The sequence below is a fragment of the Myotis daubentonii genome, chromosome 1, assembly GCF_963259705.1.
Source record: "Myotis daubentonii chromosome 1, mMyoDau2.1, whole genome shotgun sequence".
Lineage (NCBI taxonomy): Eukaryota > Metazoa > Chordata > Mammalia > Chiroptera > Vespertilionidae > Myotis > Myotis daubentonii.
Window position 1 is genome coordinate 125223328 of NC_081840.1, and position 25009 is coordinate 125248336.

The 25009-nt window shown below is 42.1% G+C and overlaps 1 protein-coding gene across 2 annotated transcripts in view; it reads left to right on the plus strand.

Annotated features, from left to right (window-relative positions):
- Positions 1-959: 959 nt before the first annotated feature.
- The window catches only part of FBXO33 (F-box protein 33), a 33513-nt gene continuing 9463 nt past the window's right edge, over positions 960-25009 (plus strand). For both annotated transcript variants that reach the window (XM_059659505.1, XM_059659511.1), the window contains exon 1: positions 960-1731. In XM_059659505.1, coding sequence (XP_059515488.1) covers positions 1121-1731 — 611 coding nt within the window. In that variant the 5' untranslated portion in view covers positions 960-1120. The remainder of the gene's footprint in view (positions 1732-25009) is intronic.

Below are 25009 nucleotides of genomic sequence, written 5' to 3' on the forward strand. Positions count from 1 at the left end.
GGCTGTTCCAAGATCACAGTTCAGGCTTTGAAGCCGCAGCCCCGCCAAAACAATCCTCAATTGTTACATGAAGTCATCTTCCTTTCTGACTTCACCGCCCATTGCAACCAAATTGTGATGAAGGTAAGGGGCACTCTCCGGAAAACCCTCTTCTCGGGCTAAAGAAAACCCTTACTATAGCCACCAGTCTCATTTCAACGTGGGCCCTCTCCACCTCAGAACTGGGAACTGACAGCCGCCTTCAAACCCTGGGAAATGCGCCAGCAGCCCGCTCATTAGCCTCCCCGCCCTCCCCCCGACACCCACAGGGCGGCGCTGTCCTCACTCGTCCGCTCACACCAGGTGTGCGCCGAGTCAATGAGTCGGTCCGACCCGGGGGAAGGCCCACCAACCGCTTCCCTCCCGACGCAGCCCGTCGGGGTCTGCACACGAGGGCGTCCGGTCCCCCCAGTTAGTGGCTCTCTCTCGGGGAAACTTAAAAATACTCTGGCAGTGAGACTGCCGAGAATGACCCTGCACGCTGGCACTGTAGCTTGGACTCTCCGGCCTAGCGACTGAGAAACGTGAGAGAAAAGCGTCACGGCCCTCGCACTAACCCGAGCTCCGCGACTTCCGCCGCCTGAACGCCGGTTGATGGGAGCCGCATCCGCCGAGGGACGGCAGGGGGCGCTCAGAGCGAGGACCGCCCTCGCTCCCCGCCCCGCCCCCGCCCCCGCCCCGCCGCCTGCGTGCGTCACGGCTCACGTGCCGCGTCTCCCTCCCTACCGGCTGCAGGGCGCTTCCTCCTTCCGGAAGTCGCTCCCAGCGGCGCCGGGCTCCTCCCACCACAGGCGACGTCAAACTAAGCTCCTACCACTGCTCTGCCTCCGCCTCCAGGCGCAGGGAGGGCCGCGCTTTCCGTACAGTGACTCCTGCCGCTTCCGGGCCCTGAAACCGGCCAGACGACGGTGTTGAAGTCACTGGGGCTGCAGGCCCCGGAGGCTGTGAGTAAAGGTTGAGAGGCCGGCGGCCGGTTCTCCGGGGCCACCCCCGCAGGGGCCTTTCCCCCTCTCCGCCACTTGAGCTGCACTTGGTTCCGCCGAGACCCACGACGGTTCCGCCCCCTTCTTCCTTGTCATTGATGTTGTTGTTCTTGTCAGTGCCGCAGCTCCGACCGCCGGGAGCTCGAACCCGAGCCGGGGCCGCCCGGGCGGCGCGGTGGCGGCGGCGGCAGCGGCTGCGGCTGCAGCAGCTGCGACGGCTGCGGGCGCTGCTCCGGGGCCTGCGGGGGCGGCCGGGGGCCGGCGGCCGGCGGCGCGGCCGGATGGCTCTGTGCGGGCAGGCGGCGGGGGCCGCGTCGCTGCCCAGCGAGCTGATCGTGCACATCTTCTCCTTCCTGCCGGCGCCCGACCGGCTGCGGGCCTCGGCCTCCTGCTCGCACTGGCGCGAGTGCCTCTTCTACCCGGCCCTCTGGCCCCAGCTCCGCGTCTGCCTCCGGGTCTCCCCGGCGGAGCAGCCTCGCCTCGAGTTCCTCATGCGCAAGTGCGGCTGGTTCGTGCGGGAGCTGCGCGTTGAGTTCGCCGCCGAGAATTACCTGAGCGGAGGCGGCGGGCCGGGCGACGGGGGCGGCGCGGACCCCGGGACCGGCGGGGAAGAAGTCGAGGCCTTGCAGCTGTCCGCCCGTTGGCTGGAAGTGCTGCGCACCTACTTGGAGCTGGTGCTGTGCGTGCTGGTCAGCATCCGGAACAACAGGTAGGCTCGTCCCGGCCCCTCCATCACCGCCACCCCTACCCCCCGCCCCCGGCCCCTCCCGCCTCCCCCACCGCCACCGCCGCCGCCGCCGCGGGGCTCGGAGTGCCTCCCTCCTCTCACCCAGAAGTAGATTCCGTGGGGCTGTGCCTGGTCCACGTCGGCGTAGCTCTCTGCCGTGGCCGGGGCGTCACTTCTCACCCGGCGGTTGTCTTGAGGCCGGAAGGCAGAGCGGGGGTCATCAGGACTGCCTTGTAAACAACAGGGATGTCCTGGGCGTTTATCAGACATCACTCCTGGCGCCTTCCAGGCAGTGTCTCATTCATCCTCTCTCCGTGCCGGTGCGACGGAGCTGACAGGCGCCCGCATTACTCATTTGACAGGCAGGAAAGCTGAAACTTGGAGCGTAAGGCCTGTGAGTTTGGGGAGAAATAAAAACGTAACTCGGTTTTTCTGACTCTGAACCTGTCCATTCAAAGCAGATAGCTAGGCAGGTGGGGCAGCATGCTACTGGTGTCATCATTACAAGACTCTTCCTAAAAGAAATCTTGGACAGCCACTCTCTGGCTGGGAGTAGTTTGGATTTACTGGGCCAGGCACGGAGAGTAGAAAAGTGCTTGTTAAACCTAGGGGTTGGGGAAGAGCCTGCTCATCAGGATTGGAAGTCCTTCCCCATACACCTCCGGACTCCGCTTGTCCCGAGTGGGGCACCGGAAAGCACGGTGGTTGCCTGTGTTGGACGGATTGGCCGATGTCTGCAGAGGGTCAGCACGTATGTAACTGTCCTCGTTTTAGATTAGGATTGTACTGTAATTCTAGGACTAACTTCCTATGTTCTATGTTCTAACTGATTTTCCTAAAAAGTATTATTATTTCTATTCTCTATGGCCCTCTCCATAATCCCATTAATTTTTATTTTCTGTATCTGGATATTCTAACTAGCCTTACAATTAAACTATGGGTTGGGAAAAAGTTCAAAAGGTCAAAGGAGCAACGTACATAGTAATAATAGTTGAGCAGTTCCCAGGTACTTTCACATTCACTGTCTTAGTTGATCCTTTCAGTGACCCTGTGCATTAGGCAGGAGGGCTACTATTAGACAGCAAACTGACACTGGACTCTGTCAAGTGATGGCACATTGTTTTACAGCCTTGTTTTTCTCCAAGAGCAGTGTCTTTACTTTTGCAATAAATATAGTGTGTTGAACGTTATGCATTATGTTGAACAGGATTAATGCTAAACCGAATATATATATATATGCTAATCCCTTCACCTTCTTTATCCAGTCACCCCCACTCTCCCTCCCCTCAGGCACCCGCCAGTCTGTTCCATGTATCCATGCTTTTGTCTGAATCAAAAATGGGCAAGATAAGCACATAGCTCCAAGTTGTATCTGAGCATGGCTCCAATATTCCAGTGGCCTGTGTATTTCCCTAGCTCTTCACAAAGCATTCCATTTCCTTACTTTCATTTTATGTGACAAGAAAGGCTTTTTGAGGCCTTGATCAGATTGGCGACTCTTTGACAGAGTCAAATGCATGGCTAGAGGATCAACTGACCCTGAAGTTGAAAGGATTCAATCTGTGAGCACTTAACTACTGATGAGATCAAGAGTGGGGGTGAATTCAGCCAATACCAATTAGATTTTCATGTTCGGAGATACAGTAGCACTTCTGAGCAACCTTCCAAAAAAAGTGTGCCTTTGGTCTAAGAACAAGTCTTGCATAGTGCCTAGTTCCTCTTAGTGTTTTAAGAACTGGTTTGTTAGTTGGATAGGTAGATAACATTACATAGACATTTTCTTCCCTTTGGTGATTAATTTTTCTCTCCCTCCCTTCCTCCCCATGACTTTTTTCCCCCCCAGCTTTATTAAGGTATAATTGACAAGTAAACATATACCTTCCACTTTTATTAGCATCCCAATCTACCTGTCTATGAGACCACCCTATACCTGTCCTTTTGGGTTAACTATCATTTCTATACACTGTCATTCATGATTTTAAGGCTTTGTCATTTACTATAGGGATGGTGCTGTGTTGTATAGCCAAACTTAAAGTGTATTACTACTAACGCTATTTCAAAGGTTTTTAAATTTATGTTTGGAAGTAAGTTAATCTCATCACGGCCCCCCCCCCCCCCCCCCCGACCAGCCTGGTCGCCCCACACAGCCTGCTGTTCAGTCGTTTAATCGTCCCTCACTAACCCCCCTGCCAGCCTGCTCACTCCACACAGCCTGCTTGTTCAGTCGTTTGGTCATCCCTCACCAACCCCCTTGTCTGCCTGGTCATAGGCTGCGATCTTGTGAGGGTGTGAGGGTTAATTTGCATATTACCTCTTTATTATATAGGATAGCATGTTGTCTAGCAATTTTGTATGTCCATCTCATTTTTTAAATTTTGTATGTCAACCTTATTTTTTTTAATCTTTTTTGTATAACCTCTGTGATTTGAGGATGATAGTAATTGAGATGGTAATTGAGTAAATGAATTTGTAAAGCAAATTCTGAGAAATTGCTTTTAGTTAATGGATCATAAAAAAGCTAATAAGGAATGCTATTATAGGCTTATACCTTAATTTCTGGTCTCTAAAGTTCTGCTGTCTAATATGGTAGTCACTAGCCACATACAAATTTTTATTTTTTTTTTTTAGAGAGAGGGAGGGTGAGAGAGAACTAGAAACATCGAGCAGCTGCCTCCTGCACACCCCCTACTGGGGATCAAGCCTGCAACCTAGGCATGGACCCTGACTGGGAATTGAACCAGTGACCTCTTAGTGCATGGGACGACACTCATCTTCACTGAGACACACTAGCCGAGAATAGCCACATATAGCTATTTAATTTGTTGAGTAATTAAAGATTTAGTTAGTCACACTAGCCACATTTCAAGTGCAATAGCCATATGTGGATAGTGGCTACCATATTGGACAGCATAGAATAGAGCATTTCCATTATGACAAAGGTTTATTGACAACATTTCTGTAAAAAGTTTGTTTGATTTGGTTGTGGTTATTTATTAGTACCTGTGAGAGGAGGAAGTATGTTTGTTTATTTTTTTAATATATTTTTTATTGATTTCAGAGAGGAGGGGAGAGGGAGAGAGAGATAGAAACATCGGTGATGAGAATCATTGATTGGCTGCCTCCCGCACTCCCCACACTGGGGATCAAACCCGCAGCCGGGGCATGTGCCCTTGACTGGAATCAAACCTGGGACCCTTCAGTCCACAGGCTGACGCTCTGTCCACTGAGCCAAACCAGCTAGGGCTGTTTTTATTTTTTTAATACATATTTTCATTTATTTCAGAGAGAGGAAGGGGAGGGAGAGAGAGAAACATCAGTGATGAGAGGGAGTCATTGATTAGCTGCCTCCTGCACGCCCCACACTGGGGATCGAGACCACAACCCAGGCATGTGCACTGATCGGGAATCGAACCCTAACCTCCTGGTTCATAAGTTGATGCTCAACCACTGAACCATGCCGGCCTGGCGAGGAGGAAATATCTTATCAAAGTATTATGTGGATATAAACACACTTGATATTAAACATGAACTAAAAAGAATAGAATTGACCTGAAAGAATTCCATGCAGTGATGTAGTTTAGTTTAGCTTTTATCTATTTAAAAAAGGAAAATATTGCATTTTATGAGCTACTTTACAGCATTGTAGAACGTTTTAACTTTTTTAAGAGCATCATTTTAAAGTATCAAGTTCTTACAGATTTTCCTTTTCCATAGTTAATTAGTCTTAGCTGTATTAACTCTAATTTAAGGTGGCTGTTTTTGGCATTTTGGCACTGGTACTACTTTATTACATCAAAAGAAATAATTTTGGATCCTCTGAAATGAAAGAAAACATAATGAAGTTGCTGCCACAGGTAAAGTTCCCCAACTTTGAACCACTGAAGAGTTCCCCAGTTTTTAACTACCCACGATATTATGATTAAGATCTTCAGTTGTATTAAACAGTCCAACAGAAATACCATAAAAAGATAAAAGGTGTTTAGCCCTCTGCAATGATAACTTAAGGATTAATTCTTAGGTTCATAGGTAGTTAAGATTGGTTTTGAGAAATTGCTCAACCCACTAAATCTATATGTGTAGATATTTATAAAAGGTTATCAAAAATTGTGATAAAAAATTGTGATGGTGGCCCTGGCTGGTTTGGTTCAGTGGATGGAGCGTCGGCCTGGGGACTGAAGGGTCCCAGGTTCGTTTCCAGTCAAGGGCATGTACCTTGGTTGCAGGCACATCCCCAGTGGGGGGTGTGCAGGAGGCAGCTGATCGATCCTTCTCTCTCATCTGTTTCTAACTCTATCCCTCTCCCTTCCTCTCTGTAAAAAACCAATGAGATATATATTTTTAAAATATTGTGGTGGTGGTTTAGTACATAGGGAAATTCTTCTGTTAAAAAAACAAGATATCTCATTTTAATGGAAGTTTAATATACATATTTAAGTTTTATGTTTTTTATATGCATACTAAAACTGTGGTTGAAAGATAAGTACAAATCATAGGTTTTGAGGAAATTATTTTTCTGGGCAATTGTTATTTTTAGAGGAATTCCAGGTGTGTAATGTACCTGAAAACTGGTCTGCACCCTAAATTTGTGATGTGTGAGGTGTAGCTAAAACAGACCCTAGTTTTTGTCATGCACTAAGGTAAATAAAACATTCAACAAATATTTACTGAATGCCAGGCCCTCTTCTAGCAGCTGGGGATACAGCCGTAATCAAAAAGCCTTGTCATTTTAGAGCTTGTTCTAATGGGAAAAAAAGACAAAACTATGTAGTATCATAGTTGGTAATACATGCATGAAGCAAAATGAAGCACTGAGGGGAGATAGGAATGGTGGAGGTGCAAAGGAGTATTGTGTAAAATAGGGAACTTAAGGAAAGAAGTAGTGTTTGAAGGAAAGGAAGGGAGTATAAGCCAGGTGTCTCTTTGGAGAGTGATTCCTGAGGGGAGGAGCAGTAATGGAAGAGTGGTATTTTAGTGGGAATATGCATACTTAAGTATATCACAGAGAACAATGAAATGTACAAGAAAGAGGTCAGCCACTAAGAAGGAAAAGTGACATGGAAATCAGTAAGACCTTATTGAGCTCTTGCAAGAATTTGACTTTTACTCTGAATGAGGTGAAGGGGCCATGAAAAGGTTTTGAGTTGAGGAGTGACATGATCTAGTATTTCTAAAGGAATGTTCTAGCTGCTATGTTGGGACTAGTTTGTAGCAAGACAGGGATAGAAGCAACAAGTCAAGTTAGGAGGCTGTTGCAGTAATCCAGGCAAGAGACTTTGATGGCGTGGACGAGCATGAGAGCAATGAAAGCGATTGAGTGCATTAATCTGGTTCTGTATTTTTATCTGGAGGCCTTTTAGAAGTGGAATCCTATATAATAAAACCCTAAAATGCACCCTAACCAGTTTGGCTCAGTAGATAGAGCGTCGGCCTGTGGACTGAAAGGTCCCAGGTTCGATTCCGGTCAAGGGAGTGTACCTTAGTTGCGGGCACTTCCCCAGTGGGAGTGTGCAGGAGGCAGCTGATCAATGTTCCTTTCTCATCGATGTTTCTAACTCTCTATCCCTCTCCCTTCCTCTGTAAAAAAAAATCAATCAAATATATATATTTTTTTAAAAAACCCTAATACGCAAATCGACCAAATGGTGGAATGACTGGTCACTATGACACACACTGACCACCAGGGGGCAGACGCTCAACGCAGGAGCTGCCCCCCTGGTGGTCAGTGCGCCGCTCAGCCAGAAGCCAGGCTCATGGCTGGCAAGCACAGCGGTGATGGTGGTGGTAGTGGTAGCCTCTGTGGCAGCACTAAGGACCCCTCAGGGGATGTTCGACTGTTGGCTTAGGCCCTCTCCCATCGGGGGCCTAAGCTGGCAGGCAGATATCCCCGAGGGGTTCTGGACTGCAAGAGGGTGCAACCTGGGCTGAGGGACCCCCCTGCCCCCCCCCCCCGTGTACGAATGTCATGCACCAGGCCTCTACTGTAAATATAAAAGAATAGATGTTATTGTTCAGCTAGCATTACAGAGCCCTTTTAATGACTACTCCCTAAATATGTCTAAAAATATTTTTCCTTTAGCTGTTTTTATTCATTTTGTTTTCCTTTGTGTTAATGATTTGCCTTCTCTTTAAGAAAAATAGATACCTAGGATTTGGATATAGTTTATTTTCTGAAAACATGCCTTGTCTTTGGTAGTTAGCTCCTTTACCATCAAGCAATGCCCTATTCATGTAGGCCTTACATAAATTTGAATCAGTCTGTTAATTGCCCCATAAACTTCCTGGTCTTCCTTGCTGCAGTCACTTGGGATTTTCCTTTCTCTGTTTTCTCCTCTTTCACTTTCCTCCTTCATGTAAGTCCATTACTACTTGGAATTTGCCTAAGTCTGGCCCTAATATGAGCTATGGGTTCAAGATAATGAAACTGAGTGGAAAGGAAGAAGCAAATGGTACTCTGCACAAAGATTCTTCCCTTTTTTGGCCCCCATATCACTGGTTTCATCACCTGTACAGCTAGGCCTAGATAAATCTGTTTTCTGTCCACTCAAAATTTGTACTCTTCTATTAACTCTCTTAAGTGGACAAGGGAAAGAGAGGAAGTGAAGGACAAAGTTGAACTGTCTTTTAACCTGGTTTGTTATTCATATGTGCCTAGTAACTTCAAAAAAGACTCTCTCGGAAACTTCAAAAGGACAATTTTAGAATCAAGGCAAAGAAGAAAGGTGGTCACCTGAGGTAAAAGACTTAGATCTTCTGTAGCTTAGACCCACCTTCTTAAGCCACACACCCTCTCCACACAAGAGTCCTATTAGAGTCACCACCACGGTCATGGGACTGGGTAAGGTCTATTCCTATTGCAGTACTGAAGGGATCTGAGTAGGTGTGTACTTGACAGCCCTTAAAATCCTAAGCTAGGCCCTGGTTGGCATGGCTCAGTAGGTTGAGTGGGTGGAGCATTGTCCCATGTACCAAAAGGTTACTCCAGTTAGATTCCTGGATCAGGAGGCAACCAATTGATGTTTCTCTTTTTGTCTCTCCCTCCTTCTCTCTTCCCCTCTCTCTCTCTAAAATCAATAAAACATCTAATAAAAATATTTTTTAAATAAATAAATGAAATCCTAAGCTAGTTTTTGTGGAGAAACAGCAGTATTCAACAACTGTATAATATAGGCACTATTATTTTACAAATAGTGAAACAGTAGTTAAATGAACTTTCCAGTTACACAATTAGAGAAATAACTGCCTTTTTTTCTACTTTTTTAATGCAGTTTTCAAACACACACAAAACTAGACACAATGACCCTATCTCCTAGTTTCAGTAATTTAAGGATTTTTTTCATATTAGCTTTCTTTTCTCTTTAGTGAAGTATTTTAAAACAAATCCAAGATATTGGTATCATTTTACACTACATCAGGGTAAGGCTCTGAAAATTATGGGCATTTTTATATATAGCAACAGTGCCATTAATACACTTAACAAAGTTATCAATAATTCCTTAGTCTTACCTGATTTTTTAAAAAATGAGTCTTTTTTAAAATTTTATTTCCACCCCAAGAGTATAAATTCATGTGCACTTGAAATATAACCAACATAACTTTTCACATCACTAGCAAACAGTGCATGTTTTAGTAATCAGATGAATAAAGAATAGGAGAGCCAGCAGCCTGTAGGCTAAGTTTCTAAGTTAGGTGTAAGTACTTAATGATCTGATAGCTCTGTATCTGGAACTGCTGATGTTTAAAAAGAGGGTTAAAGAAGAATGCAATTAGGTTGAAGAATTCATTATTTTCTGGCAATACTATGTATGGCCTTTTGCATGTTTTAGAAAGATTGATTATCAAACACATTTTAGGATTTGCAAAGGGACTAGTAAGTAGGTTGTATCCTATTAAGTTACCATAGGAACCGAGCTAAATTGATTTGAATAATTAAAATGAAAGAAAAACAGTTTAACCAACTGTAATGTTTCCCAGTATGTGTTTGTTAATGCTTTTTGAACAATTGTATGGTGGGCATTGTGCAGGAAAGAACCATGTTTGCTTCTTCAGTTCACTTGCTGATTCAACAATAAATGAATGAATAAACTTCTTAAGTAAATAAAAGTCAGATCACAGATACCATCAACTCTAATAAAAGAGAAAAATGGTAATTGGCGTACGAGCTACCCTTTTCATTGGCTAATCAGGGCTATATGCAAATTAACTGCCAACAAGATGGCGGTTAATTTGCATATGTAGGCACAATGCAGGGAGGCGAAAGGGAATGCAGGAAGAAGCCCCCTGCCACTGACAGTGATCGGAAACCCAGGGGGGAGCTAAGAGCTGGGGGGCAGGGCAAAGGCGGCCCTGGGGCCGCCTTTGCCCTGCCCCCCAGCCATGATCGGAGAATCAGGCGCCTTTGCCGCCCTGGCCAGTGATAGCAGGAAGTAGGGGTGGAGCCAGCGATGGGAGCTGGACACGGTCGAAGCTGGCAGTCCCGGGAGCTAGGGGTCCCTTGCCTGGGCCTAAAGCGGAGCCCACCTTCGCGGGGCCGCTGCAGCTGCGGGTCCCCGCTGCCCGAGCCGGACGCCTCAGCCAGAGGCGTTAGGCCTGGGCAGGGGCAGAGCCTGCAACCGCGGGGAGCTGGGGGTCCCCTGCCCAGGCCTGACACCTCTGCTGGAGGCCTCAGGCCCGGTGGAGGGGCCGATCCTGCGATTGGAGGGTGATGGGGGTCAACTCCTGAGAGCTCCCAGTATGTGAGAGGGGGCAGGCTGGGCTGAGGGACACTCCCCCCCACACACACCCAGTGCACGAATTTCGTGCACCGGGTCCCTAGTCTTTAAATAAATGGATTGTGTGGCATAATTCCCTTGTTTCGGATATAGTCTCCTGGCCTCAAAATGAGACATCTATTTATTGCCATGGTTCAGTAGATTCTATTCTAGTGTTGTTGCCTCAATGTTCTTTTCAATCCATATTTATCATCTGAAACAATAATGAGCCACCTGGGGGCTATATGCATGCAGTCTCCCTAGCTTCACCATAAGATCTAAAATCTAATTTCAACATAATATATTTGAAGCTTGCTCTTGAGTTGCCAGGTTTTTCCCCTAAGTTTTAAAAGAATTACTATTTTTTATATCACTTAATAAGTAAAATTTCATTTTGAATGGAAAAAATAAGTACCTAAAATTTTTTCCACAAATGTCTCTCAGATACTGCTCTAAAATATGCACTTCTAATTTTTCTAATAACTTTCAATAAGACCATTGTATTCTAGGACACAGTTTAATTATAAGAAACAACATGAACTAAGTGGGAGTCAGAATCCTCTACGTACTTCTGTGCTAACTATATTGCAGTCTTACACAAGTCACTTCAATTCCTCATGTATAAAGAGAAATTGTTGGGTTGAATGATCCCACAAATCACTCTAGCTTCAAAAGTATGTCAATGGTTACATCTGTAAAGAAAGTTCATGCGTGTATTACTGGTTATATTGTAATAAGATTACTGTTCTATTGCTGCAAATAAAAAGAATTTTTGTTAAATTGTCCTTGAGTGGCATGTTTCTAACATTGCTGGGACATTTAAAGATATTATATAGCTGGAACTAAAACAAATCTTTCAGGGGTTCTCCTTATTACTTGTTAAATTTTAATAATATGCAGGTGGTCAATTTTTAAATGATTTTCATGTAAATTAGGTTCTTAAAGGTGAGAAGCTATGTAAAGGTAATTTAAATCTCTTTTCTGAATTTCTTAGTATGTATTTGTAAAAATAGAATATTTGAAAAATACAGAAAAAGTAAAAAATTCATCAGAGATAATCGCTGGGAAAATATGATACATCCTTTTGCAAAATAGGAATAATAATCTGTGTATGGTTGTCTATTAATATTATATCTTGTGCATTTTTTCACATCTAATGTCCATTCACCTACTTAAAAGGTCAAAATCCAGAACACTGACAACATCAAATGCTACCAAAATGTGGAACAACAGGACCTCTCATTAATTGCTGGAAGGAATGCAAAATAGTGCAGTCACTATGAAAGATAATTTAGCAGTTTCCTACAAAACTAAACATAACTCTTACAATACAATCCAGCATTCTTGCTCCTTGGTATTTGAAAGCAGTTGGAAACATATATCCTAACAAAAAACTGATATAGACCTTTATAGCAGCTTTATTCATAATTGCCAGAATTGGAAACAACCAAGATGTCCTTCAGTAGGTGAATGGATATATTAATTTTGATACATTCAGACAGTGGAATTATTATTCAGAGCTAAAAAGAAATGAGCTATCAAGACCTAAAAATACATGGAGAAACCTTAAGTGCATATTGCTAGCTGAAAGAAGACAATCTGAAAAAGCTAAATACTGAATAATTCCAACTATATGAGATGCTAGAAAGAACAAAACTGGAAACAATAAAAAGATAAGTGGCGCCCTAGCCGATTTGGCTCAGTGGGTAGAACAGGGGTGGGCAAACTTTTTGACTCGAGGGCCACAATGGTTTCTTAAACTGGACCGGAGGGCTGGAACAAAAGCATGGATGGAGTGTTTGTGTGAACTAATATAAATTCAAAGTAAACATCATTACATAAAAGGATACGGTCTTTTTATTTCAATAGTTTTATTCATTTCAAACATTTTAACAAGAAGAATGTAAACACTAATTATTATAATTTGAAACTTCAAAAAATGAAGAAGTCATAGCTCAATAACATACCTTATATTGACAATGGCAAAGGAAAAATAAAATTGCCTAACAAAGGAAAGGTACAAAAGCCTTTCAAATTAAACTTAAATATAATAAAATAATTTAAAACTAAAACAAATAGAAAAGAACAAAATGTGTAAACAGTAAATTAAACATTTTCTTTAGTGCAACTTCCAAGTTATGCCCGGGACGTAGATGTAGATGGCAATGTAGACTGGGTTGAAAGGTTTTTGGTCTTTAAAACATCAACTTCAGTGGGAACGGTGTTGTTGGTCTCCTTTTTTAGCTAATGCATCAAAGTCTGGAGTTAGTTTTGTTGTGGCTATTCTCAGGATAGATCTGAGGTGGTCGTCAGTTAAGCTGGATCTGTGAGGGGCTTTGTTGATGTTCATGACGCTAATTGTCTGCTCACAAACATAGGTTGACCCAAACAGCACCAGTATCTCCTGTGCCATCCTCCGGATGTTTGGAAAAGTGGCTTCATTAAGTGAAGCATAAAAGTCTCTTAGTTCAAGAGAGCTGAATTTCTCCTTTAGGACAAAGTCAGACTGAAGATCGATGAGTTCCAGTTGCACCTCTTCTGGTGCTGTTTCAGGGTTTTGTGACAAAGGACAGGCTACCAGTTGAAGTGACTGGTCAATTTTTTCCACATCAGAAAACCGACGACAGAATTCTGCATGCAGGTCATCCAGTGATTTGCTGTATTTCTTCACGTTTTGGTTGGTCTCCTTCTGTGTGGCTAGTGTGGCAAAATGAGTGAAGACTTTGTCTGAAATTTGTCTGGAAAAGAAAATCAGCTTCGATTTAAAGGCTTTCACATTAGTGTACATGTCATGTCATGTACATACTGATCTTTTCCCTGTACTTTCACATTTAGCTCATTCAAATGTGAAAATATATCTACAGCAAATGCAAAGTCACACAGCCAATTCTTGTCACTCAGCTCAGTAAATTCGTCAGACTTCCCCTTTAATTTCAAAAATGCACCAATCTCTTCTTTGAGCTCCCACACTCATTGGAAAACTTTGCCCAAACTCAACCAGCAGACACGAGAGTGGTGAAGTAAGTCGTGGTGATCCGCATCAGTTTCCTCCAGAAACTTAATAAACTGACGGTGCTGAAGTCCCTTTGCTCGAATGAAATTAACAAGCTTTACGACTGGATTAACAACATGATTAAGTTGTAATATAGACTTGCACAATGATTCCTGGTGAATAATACAGTGAAGGAAAATAACATCTTGGTTAGGGTTCTCCTCTTTTACTTTATCCTGAATTTTTAGCAGTCCAACATTTTTTCCAGTTAAATTTGGAGATCCATCTGTTGTGACATTAGCAAGTTTACTCCATGGTAGCTTCATTTTCTCGATGACAGTAGACACCCGGTCATACAAGTCCTCTCCCCGTGTTTTTCCTCTGTAATTTCAAAATTGTCACTAATCCCTCGGATAAAAATTAAGAGCTGAGCAGTGTCCTTTATGTCATTACTTTCATCCAATGCTAGTGAATAAAACTTAAAGAACTCTGCCTTACTATTTAACTTGCTGGCCAAGTCTTCATCAATCAGTTCCACTCGACGAGTCACTGTCCTGCGCGATAAACTGAGTTTTTCAAACTTGCCTTTGCTCTCTGGACACAAGAGACCTGCTGTCTCTATCATACATTCTTTCAAAAACTCGCCTTCAGAGAGAGGTTTGCTAGCTTTTGCTAATTTGAATGATAGCATAAAACTTGCTTTGGTAGTTGTCTCTTGAATTGCAGTTTGTCTGTGAAAGACATTTTGCTGAGCCTGTAATTTAGCCATCAACCTCTGCAGTAGCCTCCCGTTCTTGAGGTGACTGCTTGCTAGCATAGTTGCCATGCTTTGTGGCAAAGTGATGGCTGAGATTGTACTCTTTGAAGACTGCAAGTGTTTCCTGGCATATCAGACATACCGGCTTTGATTGGACTTGGGTGAAAAAATATTTTGTTGTCCACTCCCTCTTAAACACTCGGCATTCACTGTCTACTTTCCTTTTCTTTGGTCCACTCATGTTTAATATTGGGCTAAAACCAACAGTACCGTTCTCTTATTAAATTCTTTACTAAAATAAGACAGTAAAGTATAAAAACAAGTGATTAAATTTGCTCTACTATAACATTTTTGGTCTTCTAAAAAATATATATGTAACAAAATCATCTGAAAAAGTTCAGACATGGGACAGAGGCACACCCTGACCATAGAGAACAACCCCTTTCCTCCATAGGAAACCTGTGTATCTTTCACACAGGCCCTTTGTTTATGGTAACACACATAGCTGCACATTGCTGTGTCTTCCAGACACACTTGTATGGGAGGTGCTAGGGCAGTGCAAAACATGGGTAACCAGTAGTTACCACTAGCACTTCCATTACTGGCAAAAAACAGCCGCAGTGCACATAGTGTGAAAGAGCCCATTATCAATGTCAGATTGCAGCCACTGGACTCTAAAGACAACCAAGTGCCACTTTCAAATGCCCATTGCAACAGTTTTTCTTATTAAAAGCTGGAAATGGCAGGATATTAATATATATACCCCTACTGTGACAGCCTGGCAGAGCATTACAAAGGAGAAAACCCAGCATCTGGTGATGTCCATAAGTACAAGACTTCAGGCTGTCATTACCAGGAAAGGGTTTCATCCAAGTATTAGATATGGACATTTGATTTTCAGTTTTTCATTTGTCCAATTACTTCTGCAACCCTGAAATTAAGCGATTTTGTAATAAAATCTTTAGTTCATCACATTTCTATACAATCTTTTTGTTCAACCCACTGAATTAGAGTTCGTTCACACTAGCCGTGCTGCCGTTGCAGTGTGGTGCAGTACTGCAATGCAGCGCAGCTAGGATTAATGCAGGGTACACAGGTTTCCATCATGTTTGCGTTGATGCTAATGTGCAGTGGTGCATGTTAACACAAATGCTCTGTAGCACCCATTTTTACAGCTGAAAGTCTTTGTTGTTTTATTAACAAGTCATTGTGATGTACAGAATGTGGGAACAGGAAAAAATTGTGTTTGAGTAGAGCTCTTAATCTTACCTCAGAAAGGCTCTGATACTGTGCTCTCCAGGGGCGTGTCTCCCTACATCACCACGATAACGTGTCTACTCATTCCCAGGGTGATGTCGGGAGACGCGTCCGTGGGCATTACAAGGAGCCTCTGGAAGATTGAGAGGTTGTTCCTTCTACTGAATGGGCGGATATAAATCCGCCCACTAAGAAGAAGGAGCTGTGGCCGTGTTTCCTGACGTTGCCATGTTAACACTGCTGCTGGTGAAGGAGCGGAGGGGAGAGCAAGAGAACCCTCCACTTTTTCGGCTCCTCGGGCGGATAGAACAGCCGAACGGGCCGGATTCGGCCCGCGGGCCGTAGTTTGCCCACGGCTGGGGTAGAACATTGGCCCGCTATCTGAAAGGTCCAGGGTTCGGTTCTGGTCAAGGGCTCAATCCCTGGCCCGATTGAGGCATGTGTAGGAGGCAAGCAGTTGATGTGTCTCTCTCATGTCAATGTTTCTCTCTCCCCTCCCTTCCACTCTCTCTAAAAGTCAATGGAAAAATATTGGACTGCCAGTGAGGATTTTAAAAAAGAAAAGTGGTTGCCAGGGATAGGGAGGAAAGATCTGAATAGTCAAAGCACAGAGATTTTTAGGCCAGTGAAAAACTTTGTGTGATATTATAATGATGGCTTATGTCATTATGCATTGGTCCAAACCCACAGAATATACTACACCAGGAGTGAATTCTAAGGTAAACTATGGGCTTTGGATTATCATGATCTGTCATAAGTTCATCCTTGGTTAAAAAAAAAAAAAAAGTATCGTTCTGCTGAGTGATGTTGATAATAGGGGAAGGTAGGCATGTGGTGGAATAGGGTAAATAGTTCCTCTCAATTTTGTTGTAAACTTAAAACTACTCTTTAGAAAAAAGAAGTCATTTTGCCCTAGCTGGGTGTCTCGGTTGGTTGTTACACCAAAAGGTTTGTGGGGTCGATTCCCAGTCAGGGTACATACCTAGGTTTCGGCTTCAATCCCTTGTCAGGACTCATAGAGGAGGCAATCCATCATTGTTTCCCTCTCAAAAAAGTCATTTTAAGGGGGGGAAATGGGGGACATGTGTAATACTTTCAACAATAATTGTTTTTTAAAGTAATTTTAACATTGTATCATGAGGTAAATAATTTTTTTACACTCTTTTTTAACTATTCAGTTACATAGAACATTTTATGCCTCCTACAAACTCAAAGTATATGTGATTTACTCATTTTTAAAAAAATACCCTGGCCATCAAGTGTAGACAAACAGAATTTGCATTAGAAATTCTATCAGTTTCCCCTTCCCTCCCCCCATTTGTTTGGGGGATTTTTTAATTGTATTTTTGTAAGTTTTTTTAATTGAGGTATAATTGACATATTATATTAATTTCATATATATCAAGATAATGATTTTATACTTGTGTATGTTGCAAAATGATCACAATAAGTCTATTTAATCCCCTCTCCCCATTTTAAACCATTTAGTGTTTCATTTCTGTGGTCTCTATAAAACAGTGCTAGTAAATCTCAATTGGGAAGCATATCTCCCACACTTCCCCAATTTATGCTTAAAGAAAAGTGTTACTGACAGAAATGGTTTGTGCATGTAAACAGTAAAGAAAAAATGTTAAAGTTGCCCTAACGAGTTTGGCTTAGTGGATAGAGCATCGGCCTGCAGACTGAATGGTCCCAGGTTCGATTCCGGTCAAGGGCATGTATCTTGGTTGCGGGCACATCCCCAGTGGGAGGTGTGCAGGAGGCAGCTGATCGATGTTTCTCTCTCATCGATGTTTCTAACTATCCCTCTCCCTTCCTCTCTGTAAAAAATCAATAAAATATATTTTTTAAAAGAAAAAATGTTAAGGGCTATGTGTATATATGACCACTGATTCTAAGAGAGCCCAGAAATAGACCCATATAAGTAATATCAACTGATATTTGACAGAGGAGCAAAGGCAATACAATGAAGAAATGATAGACTTTCAACAAACTGTTGGGACAGCAGGGCATCCACATGGGAAAAAAATTAATCTAGACACAGAACTTAATACCCTTCAAAAATTAGCTCAAACTGGATCACAAACCTAAATGTAAAACACAAAGCTATAAAACTCCTAGAAGATAACATAGGAGAAAATCTAGATGATCTGGAGATTGACAATGACTTTTTAGATACAACACCAAAAGCACAGTCCTTGAGAAGAAGAATTGATAAGCTGGACTTCATTAAAATTAAAATTTTCAGCTCTGTGAAGGACACTGTCAAGAAATAAAAAGAGAATCGGCCCGAACCAATATGCTCAATTAATATTTGACAAAGGAGGCAAGAACATACAATGGAGCCAAGATAGTCTCTTCCATAAATGGTGTTGGGAAAATTGGACAGATATATGCAAGAAAATGAAACTAGACCACCAACTTACACCATACACAAAAATAAACTCAAAATGGATAAAGGACTTAAATGTACGACAGGAAACCATAAAAATTCTAGAAGAATCCAAAGGCAACAAAATCTCAGACATATGCCGAAGCAATTTCTTCACTGATACAGCTCCTAGGGCACTTGAAACGAAAGAGAAAATGAACAAATGGGACTACATCAAAATAAAAAGCTTCTGCACAGCAAAAGAAACCATCAACAAAACAATGAGAAAACCCACTGTATGGGAAAACATATTTGCCAATGACATATCTGATAAGGGCCTAATCTCCAAAATTTATAGGGAACTCATACAACTTAACAAAAGGAAGATAAACAATCCAATCAAAAAATGGGCAAAGGACCTAAATAGACACCTTTCAAAAGAGGACATCCAGAAAGCCAAGAGACATATGAAAACATGCTCAAAGTCACTAATCATCCGAGAGATGCAAATCAAAACAACAATGAGGTACCATCTCACACCTGTCAGACTGGCTATCATCAACAAATCAACAAACGACAAGTGCTGGAGAGGATGTGGAGAAAAAGGAACACTTGTGCACTGCTGGTGGGAATGCAGACTGGTGCAGCCACTATGGAAGACAGTATGGAGTTTCCTCAAAAAACTGAAAATGGAACTCCCATTTGACCCTGTGATCCCACTTCTAGGAATATATCCCAAGAAACCAGAAACACCAATCAGAAAGGATATATGCACCCCTATGTTCTTAGCAGCACAATTCACCATAGCTAAGATCTGGAAACAGCCTAAGTGCCCATCAGTAGATGAATGGATTAGAAAACGGTGGTACATCTACACGATGGAATACTATGCTGCTCTAAAAAGGAAGGAACTCTTACCATTTGCAACGGCATGGATGGAACTGGAGAGCATTATGCTAAGTGAAATAAGCCAGTCAATGAAGGAAAAATACCACATGATCTCACTCATTCATGGATAATAGAGACCATTATAAACTTTTGAACAATAATAGATACAGAGGCAGAGCTGCCTCAAACAGATTGTCAAACTGCAGCGGGAAGGCCGGGGAGGGTGGGTGCAGGAGGTAAGGGGGTAAGAGATCAACCAAAGGACTTGTATGCATGCATATAAGCATAACCAATGGACATAAGACACCGGGGGATAGGGGAGGCTAGGGGACTGTCTAGGGCGGGGGGGAAAAATGGACACATATGTAATACTCTTTGTAATACTTTAAGCAATAAAAACAAAAGAAAAGAAAAAAAGAAAAACCCTAACTTAAAAAAAAAAAAAAGAAATAAAAAGAGAAGCCACTGACTGGGAGAAAATATTTGCAAAAGACATATATGATTAAAGGACTGTTAACCAAAATACAGTGGGGCCTTGACTTAGGAGTGTCCCGACTAACGAGTTTTTCGAGATACGAGCCATCTCTCGGCCAATTTTTTGCTTTGAGTTGCGAGCTAAAATTCGGGTTACGAGCCAGCTTCAGATACCCCACCGCTAGTTGGCGCAGCAAACATCACAGTGAACGCCACAACATCAGCCCAGCATCATGTGTCTCACTCATTCACTTTTTGATTTGACATACGAGTAATTTGAGTTACGAGCTCCGTCACGGAACAAATTAAACTCGTAAGTCAAGGCCCCACTGTATACAAAAAGTCTAAAGTGGGTCAAAGACCTTAACTGACATCTATATATCTTCATCAAAGTAGAAATATAGGTGGCAAACATGCATTTGAAGATGCTCCACAAGTTATGTCATAGGGAAATGCAAATTAAAACAACAGACATCACTACACACCTAGTAGACTGGCCAAAATACTGGTAAAAATATGGAACAACAGGAACTCTCATTCATTGCTGGTGTGAATGCAAAATCATAGTCATTTAGTAAGACAGTTTGTCAGCTTCTTACAAAACTAAACCTACTCCATATGATCCAAAAATTGTGCTCCTTGGTATTTACCCAAAAGAGTTGAAATTTTTTTTTTGTCCACACAAAACCCTGCACATGTTTACAGCACCTTTATTCTTAACTGAGAAAATGGGCACAACCAAGATGTTTTTCAGTAGGTGAATGGATAAATAGCCAGACAATGGAATGTTATTCAGTGTTTTTAAAAAATGGTCTATCAAGCCATGAAAAGGCATAGAGAAAACTTAAATGCATATTGCTAAATGAAAGAAGCTAGACTGAAAAGGCTACATACTGGTTTCAAAGTGTCTGTATAAAAATTATTCCCAGCAACATGTATAAGAGTTCTAATTATTCTATATACTTTATAACACATAGTATTATCAGACTTAAATTTTAGACATTCTAGTATGTGTGAGTGAGTAGTATCTCATTGAGGTTTTAATTTTCATTTCCCTAATAATGAGGGGGTGAACATTTTTTCATGTATAATTTGCCTTTTGTGTATCTTCCTTGGTACAGTGTCTATTAAAATCTTTTGCCCATATTTTTAGTGGTTGTTTTGTCTTATTAAGTTGTAAGAGTTCACTGTGTATTTTCAATACAGTTTTTACAACTAAATTTATGTCCTAAATATGTATATTTTCTCTAGTCTTTTGCTTGTCTTATTTTCTTTTGTTGTTGTTGTTATACTCACCGAAGGATATTTTTCCACTAATATTTAGAGAGAGTGGAAGAGGGGGGAGAGACAGAGAAAGAAAAAAACATCAAGAGACACATTGATTGGCTGCCTCCCACACAGAATTGAACCCGTGATCCTTCAGTCTGCAGGCCAATGTTCTTTCCACTGAGCCAAGCCAGCTTATCTTTTCATTTTCTTATCTTTTCAAAAGCATAGGTGCTAATTTTGATGAAAACCAGTTTATCATTTTTTTTAATTTGTGCTTTTTGTGTCCTATCTAAAAAATATTTGCCTAATCCAAAGTCAAAAGATTTTTCTCCGGTATTTTCTTAATCAGTATGTATTATAGTTTAGCTGTTAGATTTAGGTGTATGATCAATTTCAAGTAGATTTTTAAAGACTATCCTTTTTTACATTGAATTGACTTTCCAGATTTGTCACAGTTGCTGATTTTCATTTTATGTATCATTGTCTTATACAAAAATAAACATTATGTGGGTACAATGACCATATATGCATGGATGTAGTCTCTGTTCTGTTCCATTGATCCCTGGATCTTTGCTTAAGCCAGTACCCTCCTGTCTATAATCTATTTCTAAATTGTTTTGGCTATTCTAACTCATTTCTTTTTCTTTTTCTCTGTTTTCCCCCCCTTGTTTTTCTTATAAATTTTAGAAATAGCCTGCTGTATTTTGATCGGGATTGCATTGAATCTATTAATAATTTGGGAAATACCACCATGTTAACAATATTTCAACATGCTAGTAGTCTTCTGATGTATAAATGTAGCATATTTCTCCATTTATTTACGTCTTTGATTTCTCTGAGCAATGTTGTATAGTTTTCAGTGTACTGTTACCAGATTTACTCCTATTTTATATTTTTGATGCTATTGTAAATAGTACTGTTTTTGTGTCTTTAAATATATTTGTATTGATTTCAGAGATAAAGGGGGAGGGAGAGGTAGAAACATCAATAATGAGAGACAATCATTGATTGGCTACCTCCTGCATGCCCCACACTGGGGACTAAGCCTGCAACCCAGGCAAGTGCCCTGACCTGGAATTGAACCTTGACCTCCTGGTTTATAGGTCAACATTCAACCATAAGTCACACCAGCCAGGCAATAATACTGTTTTTTAGATTTCAGTTTTCCCAGATGTTCATTGCTGGTATATAGAAGACAGTTGATTTTTATATATTGATCTTGTATCCTGTGACCTTACTAATTAATAAACTAACTTACTAGTTCTAGCGGCTTTTTTAAGGATTCCTTAGAATTTTTTCTGTAAATGATCAAATAATTGGCAAATAAAGACCATTTTACTTTCCCATTCCAATCCACATGTGCTTTTTTATTGATGGGTAGTATTATGGAGTATCCTATATAATAAAGAGCTAATATGCAATTGGTCATCGCACCCTTGCACCCTCATGCCAGGGCCAGGGGACCTGAGGCCGTGCCCCCTTATCCCCGTGCAGTGGGACCTAAGGCTGTGCCCCCCGCCCCAGCATTGGGGCCAGGGAACCTGAGGCTGCGCCTCCCACCCAGCGGGACTTGATGGGGGACCTGAGGCTGCGCTCTCCGCCCAGTGGGGCTTGATGGGGACCAAGCGCCAGCCAGGGGACTGGAGGCTGCACCCCCTGCCCTGCGGGGCTTGCCAGGGGTAGGGCTGGCCGGGTCTGGGTCTCGCATGATTTCCAGGCGTGCATGCGGGTAGGCAGGGACTTGACTCTGGGTCCCGTGGCACACCCCAGACTCTGACAGGAGGTAGATTTCCATATATATTTTACTAATTTTCTTTCATCTCTGACACTTCTATTACAGAGAAAGGGCAAATAACAATATTAAAATATTTCCTTTAATTCCCTTTTAATGTGCATGAATTTCGTGCACCAGTCCATTAGTATTTTTAATAATTGGTTGAAGTTCCTTGCTTGTTAATTTCTTCATCTGTCTTTTTTAGATACTTCTGTTGATTGATTGTTCATAGTTGTTAGTCATTTTTCCTTTTTCTTTATGTTTGGTAATTTTGGATGCCAGACATTGTTATTTTTTACATTGTTGAGTCCTATATTTTTTCATTATTTTTATTCCTTTAAAGCGAGTTGGGCTTTGATCTGACACATAATTAATTTATGTGAAATCAGTTTGATCCTTTGGAACTTTGCTTTTAAGCTTGGTCTGGGCAGACCCAAAATACCCTTTATCTAGAGCTAACTAATCTCCACTACTAAGACATGGCTTTTCTGAGAACCCTACCCAATGCCCCGGTATTATAGTTTCTCTTAAGTTTTGCGGTGGGAACATAAACTCTTCCCACCAGTGTGTGTGCTCTATTATTTTCCAGTGGTATTTTCTCCAGCCTTGTGCAGTTTCACCCCATACCTGTGCAGATTATTACTCCACCAAAGACTAGGGTAATGTTTTGGCAATTCGCTCTGCAAGTTTGTGGCACACTCTCTGTGCAGCTTCCTTATCTCTGATATTTTGCCCTGCAAATTCTACCCACTTTGGGCTCCCCAAAGTCTGTCGCCTCAACTCAGAGAGATTATTGGACTCTTTTTTGGTTCCCCCACCCTGTGAAGCAGCCTGGAAACTCTCCAGGCCATTTTCTGAGGCAATTATAGTTGTCCTTTTTTTTCCCCCCTCTTTCAGGGATCACAGAATATATTGTTTATTGAACAGTGTTTGAAAACAGTTGAGTCATAGTTTTTGTCCAGTTTTCTAGTTATGGGAAGGTAGTTCTCATGGCTGTTTGATCCTCTATGGAAGAGGTAAAAGTTTCTCACATATGTGTTTTACTACCACAAGGACAGTGCTACAGATATACAGTAGTAATCAGTGGAAGCTGGGTTGAAGGCAGAAAAATATTGAGATTGTATGAACTTGTATAGGACTCTTCTCTCTGAATACTATTATTAGAAATTGAATGTGATATCTCTTTTCTATATTATATAAAAACAAATATTCTCCCAAAATAAATATTGATTTTTTAAGAAGTCTTTAAATTTGTTTTTCTTTCTAGAAGAAGTTATGAGAAGCACATTAATAACCTATTTGTAATTCATAGATGTAGTGGCAACTTTAGAATAAAGAGTAAAATGGAAAATATTTTAAAGGCAATCATAATTATATATTATAGTAATATGTCCTTTAGAGTCTGATATGGTAGCTATCCTCTCAAGAACAATTATATATCCTTTTTTTTAATGGGGGGAAAAAACGTTTTAAGTTAATGTCTCCCTTTGATATATTTTTAAAAATAGTTTTTCTGATAACCTCATGGAAAGTTGATTAGATCTACTAGTGACTAAGTAAAATTTTTTAGAAGTCAAGTAAAAACATAAGATTATACCATTAGTAATCCTTCTTATATTTTCCTTGACATGGTTTACTTGGCTGTTTTATAATCTACCCCCATTTACCAATTGGATTCTTAATGTTTTAGTTTTTATTTATGTCGAGTTATTTTAATCTAATAAAAGACAAACATGCAAATTGACCATACCTTCGCTATGCCTTAAGCCATGCCCACCAGCCAATCAGAGCGACTATAAGCAAATTAACCCAACCAAGATGGCGGCCGGCAGCCATGGAACTGGAGCAAGCAGGAGGCTTGGTTGCTCCCGTGATGGAGGAAGCCAAGCTTCCCGCCTGCCGCGGCCGGCTCTGAGCTCCACTGAAGGCAACAAAGTTTCAATTATAGAAGGTAAATAAATCCAAGAATAAAAAAGAAAAAGAAGGGAAGAACCGAGATGGCGGCATAAGGTACAAATCTGTACGTGTTGCCCCCCACAACAACATTAAAACCACAACTATAAGACAAAACAGCTATCATCCAGAACCACGGAAAAGCTGATCGAGTGGAAGTTCTACAACTAGAAGGAGAGAAAAAAGCGCATTGAGACCGAGTAGGAGGGGAGCGGCGCCAAGAACAGAGGTACAGGGGTGCGCGCGCGAGGCTGCTGCACCTGGGTGCTTGGTTTTTTTCAATCTGAAGGGGACAAGCTCTCGAACCCACTGAACTCATTTACAGCGAGACGCTGGGGTCCCAGGCTCCTACAGGGAGAAACGGGACTCTCTTGCAGTGGGTAGGAAAGCAAAGGTGACTTTCTCACAGAGCTGCTCGCAGGGCTGTGGGGGCGCACGGCACTCAGGGAATCGCGGAGTCGGAGTCGCGGGGTTGCAGACGACACCATTACTGTTTGCCCCGCCCTGGGAACTCTCTAAGACCCCGCCCCACTACATCCTCTCCCAAGCTGTGCTCTGCTGCACAAGGTAGGCACCTGCGCTTTTACAGCCTAACTGCAGTGAATCAGAGAGCTCCAAAACTTCCAAACAAAGAGGAGAAATCTGTTGATATTGCTGTAGCCCCTGCTGGGTGGACCCACACACATAAGGGTGTCTCCAGCACAGACAGAGGCTCCTCGCAGTCAGCCAAAAATGCGAAGATAAACAAACATGTCACAGAGGAAAGCAAACTAATGGA